The following is a 16,380-nucleotide window of genomic DNA, read 5'->3' as shown; positions in this document are numbered from 1 at the left end:
AAAACACCAAAATAGCGGCTGGTTTTACCACAGATTTTCTTTCACTTACCCTGCACCTCAGCTTTTATGGGCTCTGGATGCTCTTCCTTATTCCTGCCATAAAGCGTGTCCATGTCCGCTGGAATCCCCGGTGCGTGCGCTCTGCCCGGCCGCTCCCGCAGGCGCCCTTGTCCCCCCCAGGCTGGGCTCAGAGCGGCTCTTTCCTGTTACATATAAAGATAAGGTCAAAGTGCAGCGGGAGCTGGTGGCCGCTGGCTTATAGATTGACTATTTATAATAGCTGATCTTTAATCCCTAGAACATACACTCTAATTCTTGCACATTCGTATTAAAATTAACTCTTTCGCTGGCTCGAAGGGGAAGTAAGAAATGCGTTGTCTCTGCTGTTTGCTCCTTAGGAGCCTGGCAGAGGGAGGCAGGCACAGCCAGGGGACAGCTGGAGAGGCTGAAACATCTCCTGCAGCTTTCCTGGTCCGTGTTAGACACTGCTGGGGATGCTCGTACCATTTCTGGTTGGGAGAGGAAAGGAAAAGAAATCTCTGCTCACCGTTCTGGATTTGGCACTTTGGGAATGACAAACACTTCAGAGCAGGGGATCATCCTTTTCTTTTCATTCTGTGATTTTAAATTGGGCTGTTCTGTAAATTAACAAATTATCATCACTGAATAGTCATGGGATGTACTTCTTTATGTGCAAGCTGCTCCTGAGTCAACTGAGTGGCACATCTTTGAACTAAATATCTTTTCACTCTACCATATTCTCCCATATGTGACCCAAATCCACCTATGAAAGTATGGCAGGATTCCATAAAACTAAGGCAGATTTTTAACTTCATGCTTTTGTTTCTAGATAAGGTACTTAACTGAATTCGATGTTGTTAATTTTAAAATCCTCTGGAAAGAGAATTATTTCAATATAAAGCATGTGATTGCAGAGTAAATCTTAGGCTCCATTGATCATGAAGGATAAAGAAAATCTTTGCACAATTATATATTATGCAATTTCATATGGGGTTACCCTAAAATCCGATTTTTTTCAGCTGAATCACCGTTGTTCCCAAAATGTTTAACATCACTTCTTAAGACTGACTGATCTCTTAGAACTATAACAGCTATTTTATTCAAAACACAATTTGTGCTACAGACTCTTCTGACACATTTATTATATATTGTTCCTCTTCTCCAAACCTCCTGTCTTTTTGATGGCTGATCTTCACTCCAGGAGATCACCAGGACAGCATGCCTTGGTCTCTTTTTGGAAAGCACTGACAGAAGCACAAGATAACAAAATAAAGAGCCAGATTAGAAGAGAAAATATAAGGTCTTTGTTTGAATTAGTAATACTAATAAACGGCAGGATTGATCCAGAAGGCTGTAGGAGATGAAGGTGATCAAAATCCACAAATATCTGGAGATACAAACATAGACAGGCACATCCACTGTACATATGCACATGGGTACTTGTGTATATGTGAGAGTGTGTGTGTGTGTGTGTGTGTGTGTGTGTGTGTGTGTGTGTGTGTGTGCATTCAGATGTTGATTCCCTTCATGCACAAAGCCAAGGAAGTGATTTTTAAGCAATGTTAGGGACTCAAAAGGATCTGGCAAAAAACCAAAGCTGCCCAACTCTACTCTCACTAAGCCATGGGGACTTTTTCTCTCTCCACAAAGTTCTGTTTTGCTTTAATATGTTTGTTTCAGTGTATCCTCATCCATTTATGTCTGCACTCTTAATGCTGCAGTTTTAATTATCTGACATGTGAGATGTCTAATCTGTAGTGATATTAAGATTTCCATTGAGCAAGCAAGCAATGGAAAGATTAATTCAAACCTCTTTTGCCTCCTCCACACCAAGTGTTCATGTAGTTTAAGGTTCAGCCATATGAGATAGCTGGAAACTGTGTTAAAAGTTGTCTGAATGGAAGAACAAGGAGCTGCAGATATCCAACAGCTTCTGAAATCAACCTAAATGTGTTTGGTAGCTAATTTTAGGTGTCTGTGACTGAAAGTTTTGTCTCATATGTTGGACAACTTAAATAAAGAAGCTTTATGAAGTTAGTTCTTCCTGCTTGTCAGTAAAAAATACTTCATTTACCAGCAAAATAATTTTTTTTGTTGTTTTCCTCACACTAATGACAAATAAGCAGTTTAGTACAGTATGTGGAGATTAATTTTCTTGCCAACTGTGTGATTTCCCCCCTTTTTACATTGAAATGGCAACATATCAAAGCATTGATTTACAATTATAATGTGCAATTCTCAGCAGTAGAGGATGTGGATTAGGTGACTTTTCTAATTTTATTATTTCACAATGTTTCTTCTTGCTGCAAAACCCTTCAAATAGAAATCTTCCCCCAACCAAATCTCACATTTCTCTCCACAGTTTCCTCTCTCTATTCACCCTCCATGATAATATTTTTGAAGTCACCAGCTCCCCACCACGTGCAGATTTGCTTATTTCTCTCTGCCCTAAACAGCTGTGGTGAAGGCCACAAGCTGCTTCCTCTTGGGCTCTTTCTCCCTTTCACTTCCCTCCAGTCTCTGCATGCCCTGAGCTTCTCTCCCAGAATTTAAAAGGGCCATGAAGACATTTTTGGAGCCTGGAGTTTGCATTTTGGGTGTGATCTCTGTGGTTAATCTAAACAAAGCCTTCCAAGGCAGCAGAGCCTGTTAACTGCATTTCTAGTACAACAATAATGTCATTGACCTGTGCCTACCTTTGTACTTTTGGTTCACTTAGCAAGAAGCAAGTTATTGCCTTACAAATCACAAAGAGACCAATTAAATTCCTTATCTACATTGTACTTAATTTATTTTAATCTCAATCTTTTGCTTATAGAAATTAAGTTCTAAAGAAAGCCCATTAACAAAGGTCAAATTGACTTGACATATATCACTTTAAGCTATGCTAAGAACTTTAGCTATCAAGTTATCTATTACTAACAAATAAAACTCCAATAGCAAAACTGATAAGAACTTAGGAGTTGTTTTTGCTGAAATCACACTGATTGCTATCTCACTTTCTAGAAACACAAGTTCTTATCTTTGTTAAATACTCTTTTATTGGCACGATCTCATTTCACAAAACTGCCACCAGACTGCTTAGAACCACATCTCTTGCACTGTCCAGATATAACTGCAAACATAAATTACTAATGTAGTTTGTTCAAATTTAAATAACAATGGTTTTTCTATATTATTCTGACCAGGTATTATTTGGGTCAAAACTGCTTTATCATATACTATTTTGCTCATGATTTGGACAAAAATAATTAATTTCCTTTATAAGATTTTAATTTTGGGGAAGGGGAGTTTTTTGTGGGATTTCATAATTTCTTTGATAAACAGAAGTATTGCTTTCTTTTTTACAGTCATAGTTTTAATACCTACCACGAGAAATATTGAATTGTTCATTAAAATAAATACATAAAGTAACTTAATATTAAAACTCTTCAAGTACTGAGGCATGGAACTGCTGGCCTACCCATACTGAGTACCCATCAGACTGAGCCTCCCCAAATATTTAAACACTAGACATTAAAACAAATAAACAACCACAGTGCCCACATAAACTTCCTTGCTGTAAGACTTCTATAATCCTATTTGCACGTTTCAACATCCTTATTTACATGTTTTAATATGTAAATTATACAGTTCAGTCATGTGTTTTCAAGTGGGCAGGATGTCAATGTGAAGGTTGGCATTCACTTCCATGACTGAAGGTGTAGAAATGGGGTTCACAAATGGGTACAATGACAGAAATTAATGTTGCTGCTCTGTCCTACCTAGTAGCCTACTGTACATCTTTGGGGGAACATAAAGAAAACTCAAAAGGACTCTGTTCTGGTTTTTGTAAATGGCAACTGAGTGTAGGGGGCTTAGCACAAAAACAGCGTTCCCAAACAGGGAGGCTGCTGAGCCTCCAGTCCTCTCATGGGGATTGTGAAGCTGATCTCTTTTGCAAGCTGTTGAATATCTATTCATAAGAGACATTATCAATGAAAAAAACTTGTAATAGAGCTTTTTTCCCCTCTCTGTTTCCATGCCCTGTAAGCTCTGAAATAGCTCATAATAAGCAGAAGAAAAATGTGTAACCAAAGATAATTAAGATAATAATAACCAAATTAAATAAAACAAACAAGAGGTGGAAACTGAAACACCTTGGAAGTCTGGCCAGCTTTCCACTTATGGAAACCTGGAGAGACTGCAGAGACAGTGGCTGTAAATGATGGCTGTAAATTCAGATCCAAGCAATTTATTTTACCTCTGTGTGTGGTGGGCAAAGTTCAGTCCATTAGTATCTACCAGTTAATGTTTTAGCCAAAGAGGGCACCTTTAACACTCTATCAGTTCTCTAATTAAGATATTAAAGCAATGGCAGATCTAAATTGTGCCACTTAGTCAAGTATGATCACAAGGACACATGAGGTGTCATCAGGTTCTTGAGATAGTTCTGCTCCTTTCTGTGTGAACTTGGGGCTCAGTTTGGCCATCAATAACTCCAGCTCAATAAATGTTCTAAGGGGCCCACTCATCCTTTTCTTCCTGACAGTCAAAGTTCTGCTCTGAAGGCAATAACACAGGGGAAAGAGCTGGGAAAGAGGCAGGGACTGAGGCATCAACTGTGGCAGTGAGGGAAGGCCAGCAATGAGCCCAAAGGCAATGCCAGACACTTCCAAGGGGACAATTCCTATGGGAAGACCCTCAGGGACTTATCTAGGTGATGAATTATCCAATTAACCATACACATCTTAGAAACAGAAGTGATGTTCAAACCAACAGCTCCTGAAGTAATCCTACTTATCTTTATCCTGACCCCATCATGCCAGGCATGAAGGTCTAATTTAATTCTTGCACCCTGTACAGATAAGAATTGTTTTCCCTGTTTTTATAAACAAGATAACATCAAAATTGCAACTTGGCAGGGATCACTGGTAAGTTCAGTGTGTTGCCTCATGGAAAATTAGACAGTAGAAGCAACAACAAGACCAAACCCTTTTCAGTCAGCAATAGCTGGGTCTCACCATCAGGATAAACAGCACAGGAGAGCAGCAAGGAAGGAAGTGGGGTTGTGATCCACCTTCTTATACTAATTGGCAAATGGGCATTTTTAAAGCCAGATGAAGAGATGGAAGGTGTAGATGTAGAGTCTGCTCAGGACTCAGTACCTCCTACCTATCAGGGTAACAATGTTCTTCACACTGCACAAGTTTACATGACACAGTCAAATGAGGTACTCATAACCTTGTCTCAAGTTCATGATACCTGAAAATAATCTTTTTTCTACCTCAAAGTCAAAGCAATAGAAATAAATTTTCCATTTTTATGTTTATTCAATTAATAAATTAAACACAGAGATGTTTATATTCCTGATAAAAATCAATATATTACATTCAGTAATATTCAGGAATGTAAAGATGGTAATATCCTCCTATGGAGAGTAAATTTACTTGCTCTTCCTCAAGGCAAATGAACAACAGCCAAAATGAGCAGGGGTGTGATTTATTCCTTCTCTTTGGCAGCTCTTCACTTCCTTAATTCTTCAAATCTAGCATTTTCTGGTCTCTATTATGGATTGTCAAGCTATTCTGCAGTGCTGCAGTTTGAATCCCAGGCCATTCTCAGGCTGTCATGATGCAGTTTGATCTGTGATCTGCACTGGGGCACAGATCAGGACCACTCCAAAGCCAATGACTTCTGGCATAAGAAAGCTATTTTTAAAAAGAAGTCATTCTGTTGAGGAAGAATGCAAAAGACATGTTTCCCACAAGAAGGTAAATTCAAGGAGCACTGTTTCCTTGACATCAAGTGAGTTCTCACTTATGAGTGAAAAGGGTTTTCAGAAGTTCCTCTCTTCCTGGAGACCCTAGCTGCTGATTTTGATGCTTTAAAAGCAGCATTTTCTTTTCATGTAAATGCTTTTCTCATTCTTGTGGCAAACAATAAACTGACAGAATGCTTTCCTGGCATTAAAGTATAAAAAGTCAACAAACTGCCAAAGAGGGAAATTGTCTTTCTTCCACTCCCCATCTGCTGCAGGCAGCTGAAGGGTAACTTATAGCAACCGTAGATTAGGAAAAAAATGCATATTGCTATAGAAATTGCCAACAGTAGACTCACTTGGAGAGCTTGGCTTTATTTGTAGACATTTCCAAACATTATTTGTTCTTTTTCAGGGCCTATTTCAAATTCCATCAAAGCCAGAGACAAGACTTCCATTAATTTCAATGCCTTTGGAGCAGATTCACAGGGGAGAGCCTGTGGCACCCTCAGCCCTGGCATTTTTAGTATGTTCATGTAGTCAGATTTCCAGCAGCAGAGAAAGAATTGGACAAGGCTACAGAACACATTCACCATAAAAGTGAGCTCCTACTGGAAATATCTGTATCACCAAGCCAGTACGTTCAAGTACAGTCTCCTTCATCATGCCTGTGCTTTCAGAAACAGGCTGTGTTTTTCTTAACTAGAAGGATAAAGTGGCAGGGCTGGATGCCAGCTGCTGTGAAGCCTGGCAAGTCAGCAGGGCCCAGGAAGAAGCAGGGAGTCTGAAGAAAGCATCATGCAAACATACAGTGGCCAATTAACTTAAATGCAGCTGCCCTCAGCTTTGGCTGCTGCAACAGCTTGAATATAAAACCCTTGGACTGGGTGTTCCCAAACTGAAGCCTGTGAAGATTTGTATGGGGCCTGAAAGGGACTCCTAATTTGCAGACACCCCCAAGAGAAGCAGCTGATAATAGTAGTTACACAGTCTAATCTGGGAAGGGGATGGGTGTCTGGGCCAATTAGCTAATTAGAATATGGATTGGCCTCCTCCAGAGCTGGGAAATCCAGTCAGAATATTCACATCTTAGCTTCTCCATAAGCTCTCCCTATTAATCAGTCAGAAATTCATGTGGGATCTGCTCCAACAGTTCCATAGCTGAACTCTTGATTTACAGGTATGGTGAGAAGGAAGACATCCAGAATAGTGTATTTTCTTCTCCTTTCCCCTCATCCCCCATTAGTTTTCTACCCATTAAACACTTTCCAATTAACTTTATCTTGAAAACCCTGATAACAGTCATGCTTTTTCCTGCTGAGCAAGACAGCCATAAACTGGAGATCCAGAAAGGTCTTGGGATTGAAGTGCACTTTCAGATATTGACTGGATGCAGTGCATGCACTTGGCTTTGGCAGAAAGCTTTGGAGCTGGACTGGCACACTGCAGGGGTGGGCACTGCCTTCAGCCCAGCAGTGCAGGGCAGGAGGAATTTCTGCACTGCAGGAATCCATCAAACATCAATCCATGCTGACTCCTCTGTGCTCTGCTAACTGGCTCACTAACCCATGTCTAAATATAAGTGCCTGTTCTTCCAGTTTTGGGTTATGGTGGTATAAATTAATAATAATGGCATCAAACTCAATGGAGTTAATGCCAAGGACAGGAGGATCACAATAGCTAAAATCCTTATTTGTACTGTGCTTCTACTAAGCTGGTGGCTTTGTAAACCTGATGGATATCTTTTATAAGGAAGCTGAGATGCATTTAGAGATTTCAGCTCCTAAATGTTGCTGGGCTTGCTTCCCAAAGTCCATCATCAGCCTTTGGAATGTGCTAATAGGGCTCTCAAGTAGTTCTGATGATTAAAGCAATATTTTCATCTTTCCTAAATCATTGATTTAAGTTATGGCCTTCTCTTCTGCCTCCCAGCAGGTATAAATACTGCAGCTCTGAAGAGCTGAGCAGCTTATCTTTTAAGGGATGATGGGAGCATTTCACTTGGGGTGTGGAATTCTAAGCAGACACACCAGTCCAAAATGAAGCTTACTTGGAACAGCTGAGATGAATCTGCACATGCGTAAACAGGAGGGCAGGATGGATCTGATACAGTAATTATAGACATTGCATTAGCATCTAAAGAGGCACCTCAATAATTATTAAAAATAAAGCAATCCAGACCAATTAAATGTATCTAGAGAAGCAGTGTGTTTTCCCATCTCATAACTCCTTCTGTTTCTCTTTTTTTTTATTCTCACTATTTTATCTCTTTGCTGTTGTAAAGACCTCCCAACCTCAATGTTCACACAATGAAGCCTTTGATGTAGGAGCTTTATCTCACTTTTCCACATGTCCAACAGTAGCATATATCAACTTTATCTTCTCTGCTCACAAGGAAAGCAATGATTTCATGTCTTCTCCTCAAACTGATCTAACATGGGATGTGACATTTGTACAATAGAGCTCACAAGGGTCAGTGCAGGGACTCAGCATCAGCACAACACCCCCCAGGCACAATCACAATTATATATTAGAAGTTCTGTTCTGTTCCATGTTCTATTGCTGCTGTTGTGGCAAGCAGCAAAGAGGAAGGAGAATGCTGATGACATGAGAAGGATGACATCTCAAGCTTTTGAAGAAGGGAGCAAAAAGAGTGGTGTCCTGGTAAGCAAGACCAGTGTAATGCACAGCTCTGGGCTGAGAATGTGGCTGGGAATCACAATTCTGATTTCTCTTGCTGTGAGTTTGGCTGTGGAGGAAGCAACTGATGAAGGAATACCTTGTTCAAAGTACCAGCAAGCTTTCAACCATTCATGCTATGAGTTTGTTAGACTTCAGCAAACCTTCACAGGTGCCCAGAGCTGGTGTGAGAGAGGAGGAGGGCATCTTGTCTTTATTCAAAATGAAGAAACTCAAGAGTTCTTGCAAAAACATATTGCTGAGGATCAGGAATGGTGGATAGGTTTGATCTCAAACTCCTTGCTGAATGAAACTGATGGTAAGTGGTTTTAAAATCTCATCTTTAAAATTCTATCAGCTCATGATGCTTTCTTAACATGGTAGAAAATGCAGTAAGTCCCTTTGTAGAAATCTGCTGAAAAGCCTCTTTTGTTGCTGTATCTTCAGGTTTATATTAAGATGTTTAATTGCCTGCTTCACTTCCTTGTTGCATGTTATCACCCTTTCCATTGGCTCTTGTGGTGGTGTGAACACTTGGTGAGTGAGAGCAGCTTGCTGAACCCAGTGAAACAAATGTGCTGGGTTAGGTCTCCAGTGGAAGCCAATTCATCCCACTAGGAAGTGCTGCAAGGTCTGATGCAAGGGAAATGGTGAAATCTTGAGGCGGGGAGGCTGGGAGCACAGCTGGAAGTGGCAGTGTCTCTTTTCATGATTGTATCAGGTTCAATATAAAATGTAATTGAAGATCATTACCCAGACTAAACCATCTCTGCTTCAGCAGGAGCAGGGCTACAATCCTGCTCTGCAGGCTCTGCCTCTAATTGTATTACTGTGGAAAATAAACATTCAGGACACAATTTCTCTGCTTGCAGGGTCAATAACTTGGCTGGACACTTCAAATATCATCTACAGTAACTGGTACAAGGATCAGCCATCTTCCTTCTCATCCATGTGTGGGTACATCCTGAAGAATGCCAAGTATCAGTGGGGTGTGACTGAAAATTGCAGCCAAGAATTTGACTTCATTTGCGAGTTTGGTAAGATGCACAACAGCTGGAACAGTGAAGTGAGTGTGCTGTGATCATGATGGGGCATAAATTGCCTTGTTGCTTTCAAAGTAGCTGGGAAATAACTTCATGAATCTTACTAAATGTGAACAAGCAAAAAGTAATATAACCCCAGCTGGTGCTCTTTTTCCAGTGTGCTGATAAAATCTGATCCAAAGATCTGACCCACAAATCACTGGGAGATGTAGGTGCTCAGCAACCAGACAATAAGGTCCAGGGTTCCAGCAGAGGGTTGATAAAATAGAAACAGATCTGAGAGTGAATATAATGTGTAGCTGTCCACATCTTCAGTGGACATAAGCTGGCTATGTTAAAGCATGGCTACAAGAATAAACTCCCACGGGACCATAATACCTGGGGCTAGGTAGGACCCGTATGGCTGTACCATAAAAACACTTTTTAATGTGTGCCAGAATAATTTCCATTTGTAACTGAAGCAAAAATACAGGCAGGCTTCCAGAGGCACCACTCCTTGCAGCCTGGAGTCAGCAAAAGTGAGAGCAAGTTTTTCTTGTTTCTTCTGAGACCCTTCCACCATGTGAAGTTCAAGGTTTTCCCAGGTTAAGGAAGCAGACAGAAACCTGTACTTCCTGTGCTCAGACAGAAAATCCACAGACATTGTGTCACTCAAATTGTGACTTGGAACAAGCAGTTCTGGAAAGGAATGCTGGCAATATCATCCCTTAAAACATATACATATGAGGGGAATTTGTGTTCCTCCCACTTTGCACAAGAGTACTTTCAACTGCAGCTACAGCTGTGGTCACAAGCACTAGAAGGACAGTCTGGCTGTGGGCTCACTAATGTAAAAAGGCTTCCAATCAAGTATGTAAGTACAGGTTTCCACAAGCCCTAGAACTGCTACTGCCCTGTCCAGCAGTCTGCTACTACTGACATAAATAACAAGTTGTTCTGCAATGAGCAAAGGTAATAAAGTTTTGTTTCCTATCCTGAATTTCTGCTCCACATCCCTTCTCTACTCTCCTCAGCATTCCCAGTTCACCTCCATATCCCCAGCAGGTCCTACCTCTGCAAATACTTTTCAGTGCCTCAGCTCCCTCCCCTACAGCTACTCCAGAGCTCCAGCTGTATGTGCTGGTCACTTGAATTCCATGTCCATGGTATTGATGTAGCTCTTTCTCTTCTCCCTAGATATTGCATTTCATGAAATTTTAGGGTGTTGGAGGTTTATATCTATACATCAAATTTAGCTGAAGATGACTAACATTAAAAATGACTGGGGGAGAGGAAACTGGCAGACAGCACAATCCCTTAAGCTTATTTTTCTTGCAAAGACAGACTAAAATTATTTTTCCATTACAGCCACAGTAGACAACTGTCTGTTTGTAAGGAAACTATCATCTGTTACCACAGGATCTGACTGAGATCCCATTAAATTCAAAGAGCAACAATATCCTACACTACATTCATCATTCCACTACCCAGGAAACCAAGACCAGATCAAGGCAATTCTACCATTTGGTGTTCTGTAGGTTAGCAGTTTATTATAGTAAATATATATGTATCAAAGCAGGCTTTTTACCTAGACACAGACTAAGTTTTGTCCATCTTTCCATGTAAAAGTTGCGGAGACAGCAAATACTGTGAGAAACCTGCATATAGAGAACAACAAAAAAAAAGGCATGAGATAATGGTCCATACTAGAATTTACCAGCAAGTTATTTTTCAAGCTTATTTAGAGAGCTCTAATCTGCAAACTGATCATGTTGCTATAGTTACAGCCAGGCTTAGCTTTAGCCTTTAAATAACAATAGCACACAATTATTGCAGTGTGCACACACTGGCACTGTTAATCAAGGGACTTGAGGGGAATGATCCAAACAACAACGGGAGGACAATGTATTTAAACCTGGAACAGCTGAAACAAAAACATCCTTTTGCAACACTCCCATATGAGAGCAGTTATTCACATCCTCCTCTTCAGGGTATTAAGTATCCTGATTACTACACGAAACTAAGAATTCTGAAAGATAATTAACTGTCCCAGATTAATCAAAGAATGAGGTGTATGTATTTAGAGCTATGACCTTACCCATCTGAGCAGTCCTGCTGAATGAAGTCAGTCAAATATCACACAGGAACAAAGGAGTCTCTGTAGGAGAAATGGGATCAGCTCCCATACTTAATATGCAAACTATTCTCCAAAGCAATTACCTGGATATTATGCAATCCATACATCTCTTTCGGAAGTAAGGAGCAACTTGAAACCTTCCAGTATTTCAGGTCAAACAAATGCTAAGAGTTTTTCACAAAATAATATCTATTTTTATAATTAAAATATTTTTGCTTATTGAAAATGTCCTCAGTATTTAGAGGCGGTAAAAACATAAATCTATTAATTTTTACTATTTTGTAATTTTCTTAAATTTTCTTAATTGTTTAGCTTAAAAGGGAGAAAAAGAAAGAAGGACAAACAAAACAAAATGGACATAGAGTAGAATTGTAGCAAGATTTTTCAGAAATTCAAAAAGGTAATATTTGGGTTTTTTTCTCCTATTAGAATCTGGCCAGAGCATTGCTTGTGATAATTCCAATGCCACTGTACAGTGTGGATCAGGAGAAGTGATTCACATTGAAGAGAGCTTCTATGGGAGGAAGACCCCTCACTACTGTGTGTCAGAGACTCCTCTGCAGTTTGACAGAGATGAAGGCTGCAGCTGGCTCAGGGTCAAGGATGAAGTAGCAGGTGGTATCTCACAGCATTGCTTGTCAGAAACACAGAGCATGGACCAAAGTTCCTCGTGCCTCAAACACTTTATCTGTTTTCCCAGCAGAGTTAGCAAATGGGAAAGTGGATTATTCCTAAAATTAAGGGAATCACAGAGAACTTCTGATGGGGAGGAGGTTGCTACAGGAGGCTGGATAGAAAGGAGGGGTTTTGTGAGAAGTTTCAGAGAAGGAGAGGAGGAGCTAAAGGAGGGATTTTTGGGAAGAGCAAAGATTCACAGGAGGGGAGGAGCAAATGAAGGGCAAGGGGTGTGCCTGACCAGGGTGTGGCTGGCTCCTTAGTGTAGGAAGAAAATATGTGAACGCACCGATTCCTTGACAAATTCAGTGTGATACACAAGGTTTGGCAGAGATGGAAGGCAACACATCCAAACAAAGCTAACTCCAAAGCAGGGGGGGGTGACAAGGCTGCCACCCACGGGGACATGAGGGCAGGAGGGACCTGCTGCTCCCTGCCACCTGTCAGGCACCCACCCTGCTGGAGCCAAGGGCTTGGATTCTAAACAGTGACTGCGGCCGGTCCCCCGGGAGATTCTTAGGGCTTCCAGCCAAAATTAAACGAAACAATTTTTTTTTTTCTTTTTTCTAACCGTACCTTTTCAAATTCAGCTTTGTTCCAATAAAATGAATTGTTGCTAAGAAATGCCACAAAATAAGCAACACACTAAAGTCAAAGTGATGTGGAAATTTGTCTAGAAATCCTTTTTGTTTCTCAATCATCTTTCATCTGAGCTGTTGTGGCAGTAAAGGCAAAAGCCATGTGCTGATCTGAAATGCTCCCTTTGCAGGCCAGTGTCACGGGCTGCAGGCCTGCCAGGTGGCAGCAGATGGCACTTTCTTTGGAGACCCTTGTCCAGCTTTGGGAAGCTATTTGTCTATTCAATACCACTGCAAGGAAGGTAAGAGGGAGGGGGATGCCCACACAAGAAGCCTGTCCTGTTTTGAGCTGTAACACTGAGACCACTGATATTGATCTTAAAAATCACTGTTCCATCCTCAGGGAAGAAACTGGAATAGTGGTGGTCACTGAAAATAGGCACAAAAATATAGATTCCCTGTCCTAACTGAGGGTTCTGGGTAGAATACAAAGCCCAGAAATTCAGACACATAAAACATATTTAAATGAAATTATGTTCCAACAAGAATTTTGATTTCTAGTCATGGAAAAGAATCAGCTCCCTGTCACACCACTAATGCACACAAATTAGCAGCAGTACCAGCTGTGGTTTGGAGCATGCTGGCTCTCAATGCCTGAAAATAAATTGAATTTTGTAAGGAAAGTAGACAAACACTGGCACTGAATTGGGATTTCTGCTTTGCAGGTCTGCAGCTGGTTATGAAAGACACATGTTTTGTCTTTGAAAATATCACGGTCACTTTGATCTGGCTGCTCTCACCGTACTCTGGGAACCTTTCCTGTACCATCAGCACTGGAGATGGTCACACCATTGATCCTTACTACCCTCTAACGTAAGATATAGCCTTCAGTTCTCTTCAGACAAACAGTACATTTCATTGCTCACACTTTACTGAATGTGCAAAGTCTCACAAATGAGATGTTAAAAACTAGATAGCTCAGTAATAGAACATACCTATGAGAGACTTGGATTCTGCAAAAACCTGATTAGAAATCAATACAAAATTTTATATTAAGCTGCCAACCACAATCTTTCTTCTATTATAACAAGTGTTTCCTATTTCCAAGACTATTTATTCCAGGTCTTAAGACTCAAAATTACTGAAAACATGTCAGTAATTGCCAAACTACAAGCAAATATTATTTCCTTAAGTTTAAAGAGTGGGTTTTTGATAACAAAATATAACAAGGACAAATTCTGTAGTTTTTATTTTAATTGCATAGATATCCTGTCTTTAATAGATTAAACATTTTTCTGATGGATTTAAAAATCAGATTTTGTCTTAGTGGTAGGAATGACATTTAAATTAATGAAATTTGGGGATGTGTTATCATGTAAGGTGAAAGACTTCCCAGGATGATCTTTCACAACAAGTTCTCTTTCTATTCTAGACTGGTCAGCAACCTCACATACAGGTACTCGTCTCCTGGGGAGTTTAGTGTTTTTGTGGAGTGCACCAGCAGTGAGTGGCACGTGATGGCCCAGAGGCAGGTGACAGTTCAGGAGCAGGAGGATCAGCTCAGCATTACTGGGTGCTACAGCCAGTACGGGGCAGGGAACAGCTCCTGCTGCCGAACGCTCTATGGGGAGCTGCTCTGGATCCAGGTTCAGCACACTGGAGGTGAGGATCATTGCTCTGCATGATTTAAAGGGAAGGATTATTATTGCTATCCATCAGATAGAAGCAGGATTGTCATGATGCAAAATAATAATTCTTTTTAGTCAATGCTTTCCCACTAATTGTATTCCTGTATTCTCTCAGTTCCCTTGGAGGGGTCCTTTCTCAGAAATATTTCACCCCCTAAAGCATAAGTATAAACCCTTTTTTCCTATTGACAAAGCTGACATGTTATGTACAAGCATAACTTTAGTCACAAAAATCTATGTGATGCCAGTCAGAATATTTCTATATTTGAAGTCAGAAATTTATGGAAATGCTCCTCTGATTAGATTAAGAGGATTCCACTCTGAGCTGGACACATTTGCTGGTGTACATTTCTTTCTCACTTCAAGTTCCTGGAAGCCACATATGTGCTGAAAAAAATTAAAAATGAGTAGTGTATGTTTGAATTCTCTTCTCAAAACATTCCCAGCAGAAAACACGCAATAGATTTGCATTAAGTCACCTTAAGTGACTTTATTAAAAATGACTGCATTGCTGCAGTGTTCTTGTGTCTCCTGTATAAACACTGAAATGCTGCACAAAGCAGCTGGAACTTGTTGGCCTGTTGCACAAGCTGTGAGAAATTTTCATCTGTGTTTTTGCAGGCGATGGAGTAACCTACAGTGTGCTAGCAGATAATATGACACTGAGTGAATCCAGTGCAAAGGAAGGTCTTGTCCCCCATAACCTGACACTCAGCAGGGCCTCTCAAGAGCTGATAGGCCCAGGGATGCACCAGCTGGAAATCCGAGCATCCAGGAGCACGATGGCATCGCAGATCTCTGCGACTATTGCTGTTCATTTAATTGAGCCAGTATCTGGAATTCAGGCTGCAGTGGCTTCCCACACTCTGCAGCTGGGGCAGGATTTGGAGGTGAATGTCTCTGTGTCCCATGGTGCCCCAGAGGAGCTGGTGTTTGAGGTGATTGGATCCAACCAAAGCCAGTGGCACAAAGCAGACGGCCCTCGTGGGGAGCCGCGGGCGTACGGCGTTCCCGTGCCCTGGGAAGGTACAGCAACAGCAGCACCTCCTGTGCTTCCAGGACATCACACATCAGCACAGGTCACATAAACAGGCACAGCATCCTGGGCTAGGGGACAGTAATGCACAGCTGAATTTGTCAGCTTTTCTGACTGCCCAAAGTCTGCAGAGCAGGATGAACAGCACAGTCCTATGTAAGTGAGCTAAAAAATGGAGCAGACAAATGGCTCTGCTCTGCAGAGTCAGAGCAAGGCTTCACCTGATTCTTGCAATGGAAGACACACAGTAAAGAGACATAGGGTTTATTTTTTCATGGCTCCATCTGATTGAAGTACAAATGAGGACATTTGCTTGAATAGCAAAGTGTTTTCCTCCTATTTGTTCATTATGTTTCAAGTTTAGACTGCTCTGCATTTTACATTGAAGTAATTCATAATCTGAGGAGTTCTCAGTAGAGACGACAAAGAAAAGGGGAGTTTTTCTGCACGTCCATTTCCAACACATAACTTTTGTTGGAGTTAATTATGAATAAACATTTTACTAATATTATCCTTCCATTATTACATAGTCAAAGCCTTTAAAATGTGGAATTAGGCAGATTGTGCCTAAGAGTTAATTAACAGTGGCAGAAGATAAAAAAGTTTCCACCTCTAATGAGCTATTCCAGCCCCATGCCAAAGTGGGAACAGTAGAAGCTAATTATGATTTCATTTCATATTTTTAAATTATTCAATATGAAAGTTTTATTTGTTCTCCCTGTACCCATTTGAACATCCCTTCCCCATAGCCAGAAATTTTCAAACAAGATAACTGCGGTCTCAAGATGCTTAAACTCATTTGGC

General features: G+C 40.7%; 2 protein-coding genes across 2 annotated transcripts in view; one reads left to right on the top strand and one right to left on the bottom strand.

Annotated features, from left to right (window-relative positions):
* BCO1 (beta-carotene oxygenase 1) overlaps positions 1 to 16,380 on the bottom strand; it is a 45,444-nt gene that overhangs the window by 15,188 nt on the left and 13,876 nt on the right. Inside the window, exon 2 of the mRNA XM_036390501.2 lies at positions 50 to 203. Within this exon, the coding sequence (XP_036246394.1) occupies positions 50 to 203 (154 nt within the window). The remainder of the gene's footprint in view (positions 1 to 49; positions 204 to 16,380) is intronic.
* The window catches only part of LOC129046813 (polycystic kidney disease protein 1-like 2), a 36,077-nt gene continuing 28,009 nt past the window's right edge, over positions 8,313 to 16,380 (top strand). The window contains 8 exon segments of the mRNA XM_054516177.1: positions 8,313 to 8,352; positions 8,355 to 8,759; positions 9,313 to 9,477; positions 12,029 to 12,214; positions 13,044 to 13,154; positions 13,578 to 13,725; positions 14,285 to 14,514; positions 15,162 to 15,566. Coding sequence (XP_054372152.1) covers positions 8,313 to 8,352; positions 8,355 to 8,759; positions 9,313 to 9,477; positions 12,029 to 12,214; positions 13,044 to 13,154; positions 13,578 to 13,725; positions 14,285 to 14,514; positions 15,162 to 15,566 — 1,690 coding nt within the window.

The sequence above is a fragment of the Molothrus ater genome, chromosome 12 (genome assembly GCF_012460135.2).
Source record: "Molothrus ater isolate BHLD 08-10-18 breed brown headed cowbird chromosome 12, BPBGC_Mater_1.1, whole genome shotgun sequence".
In the NCBI taxonomy this organism is placed as follows: domain Eukaryota; kingdom Metazoa; phylum Chordata; class Aves; order Passeriformes; family Icteridae; genus Molothrus; species Molothrus ater.
The sequence above is the reverse complement of the archived record's forward strand: the minus strand, read 5'-3'. Positions and strand labels throughout refer to the sequence as shown.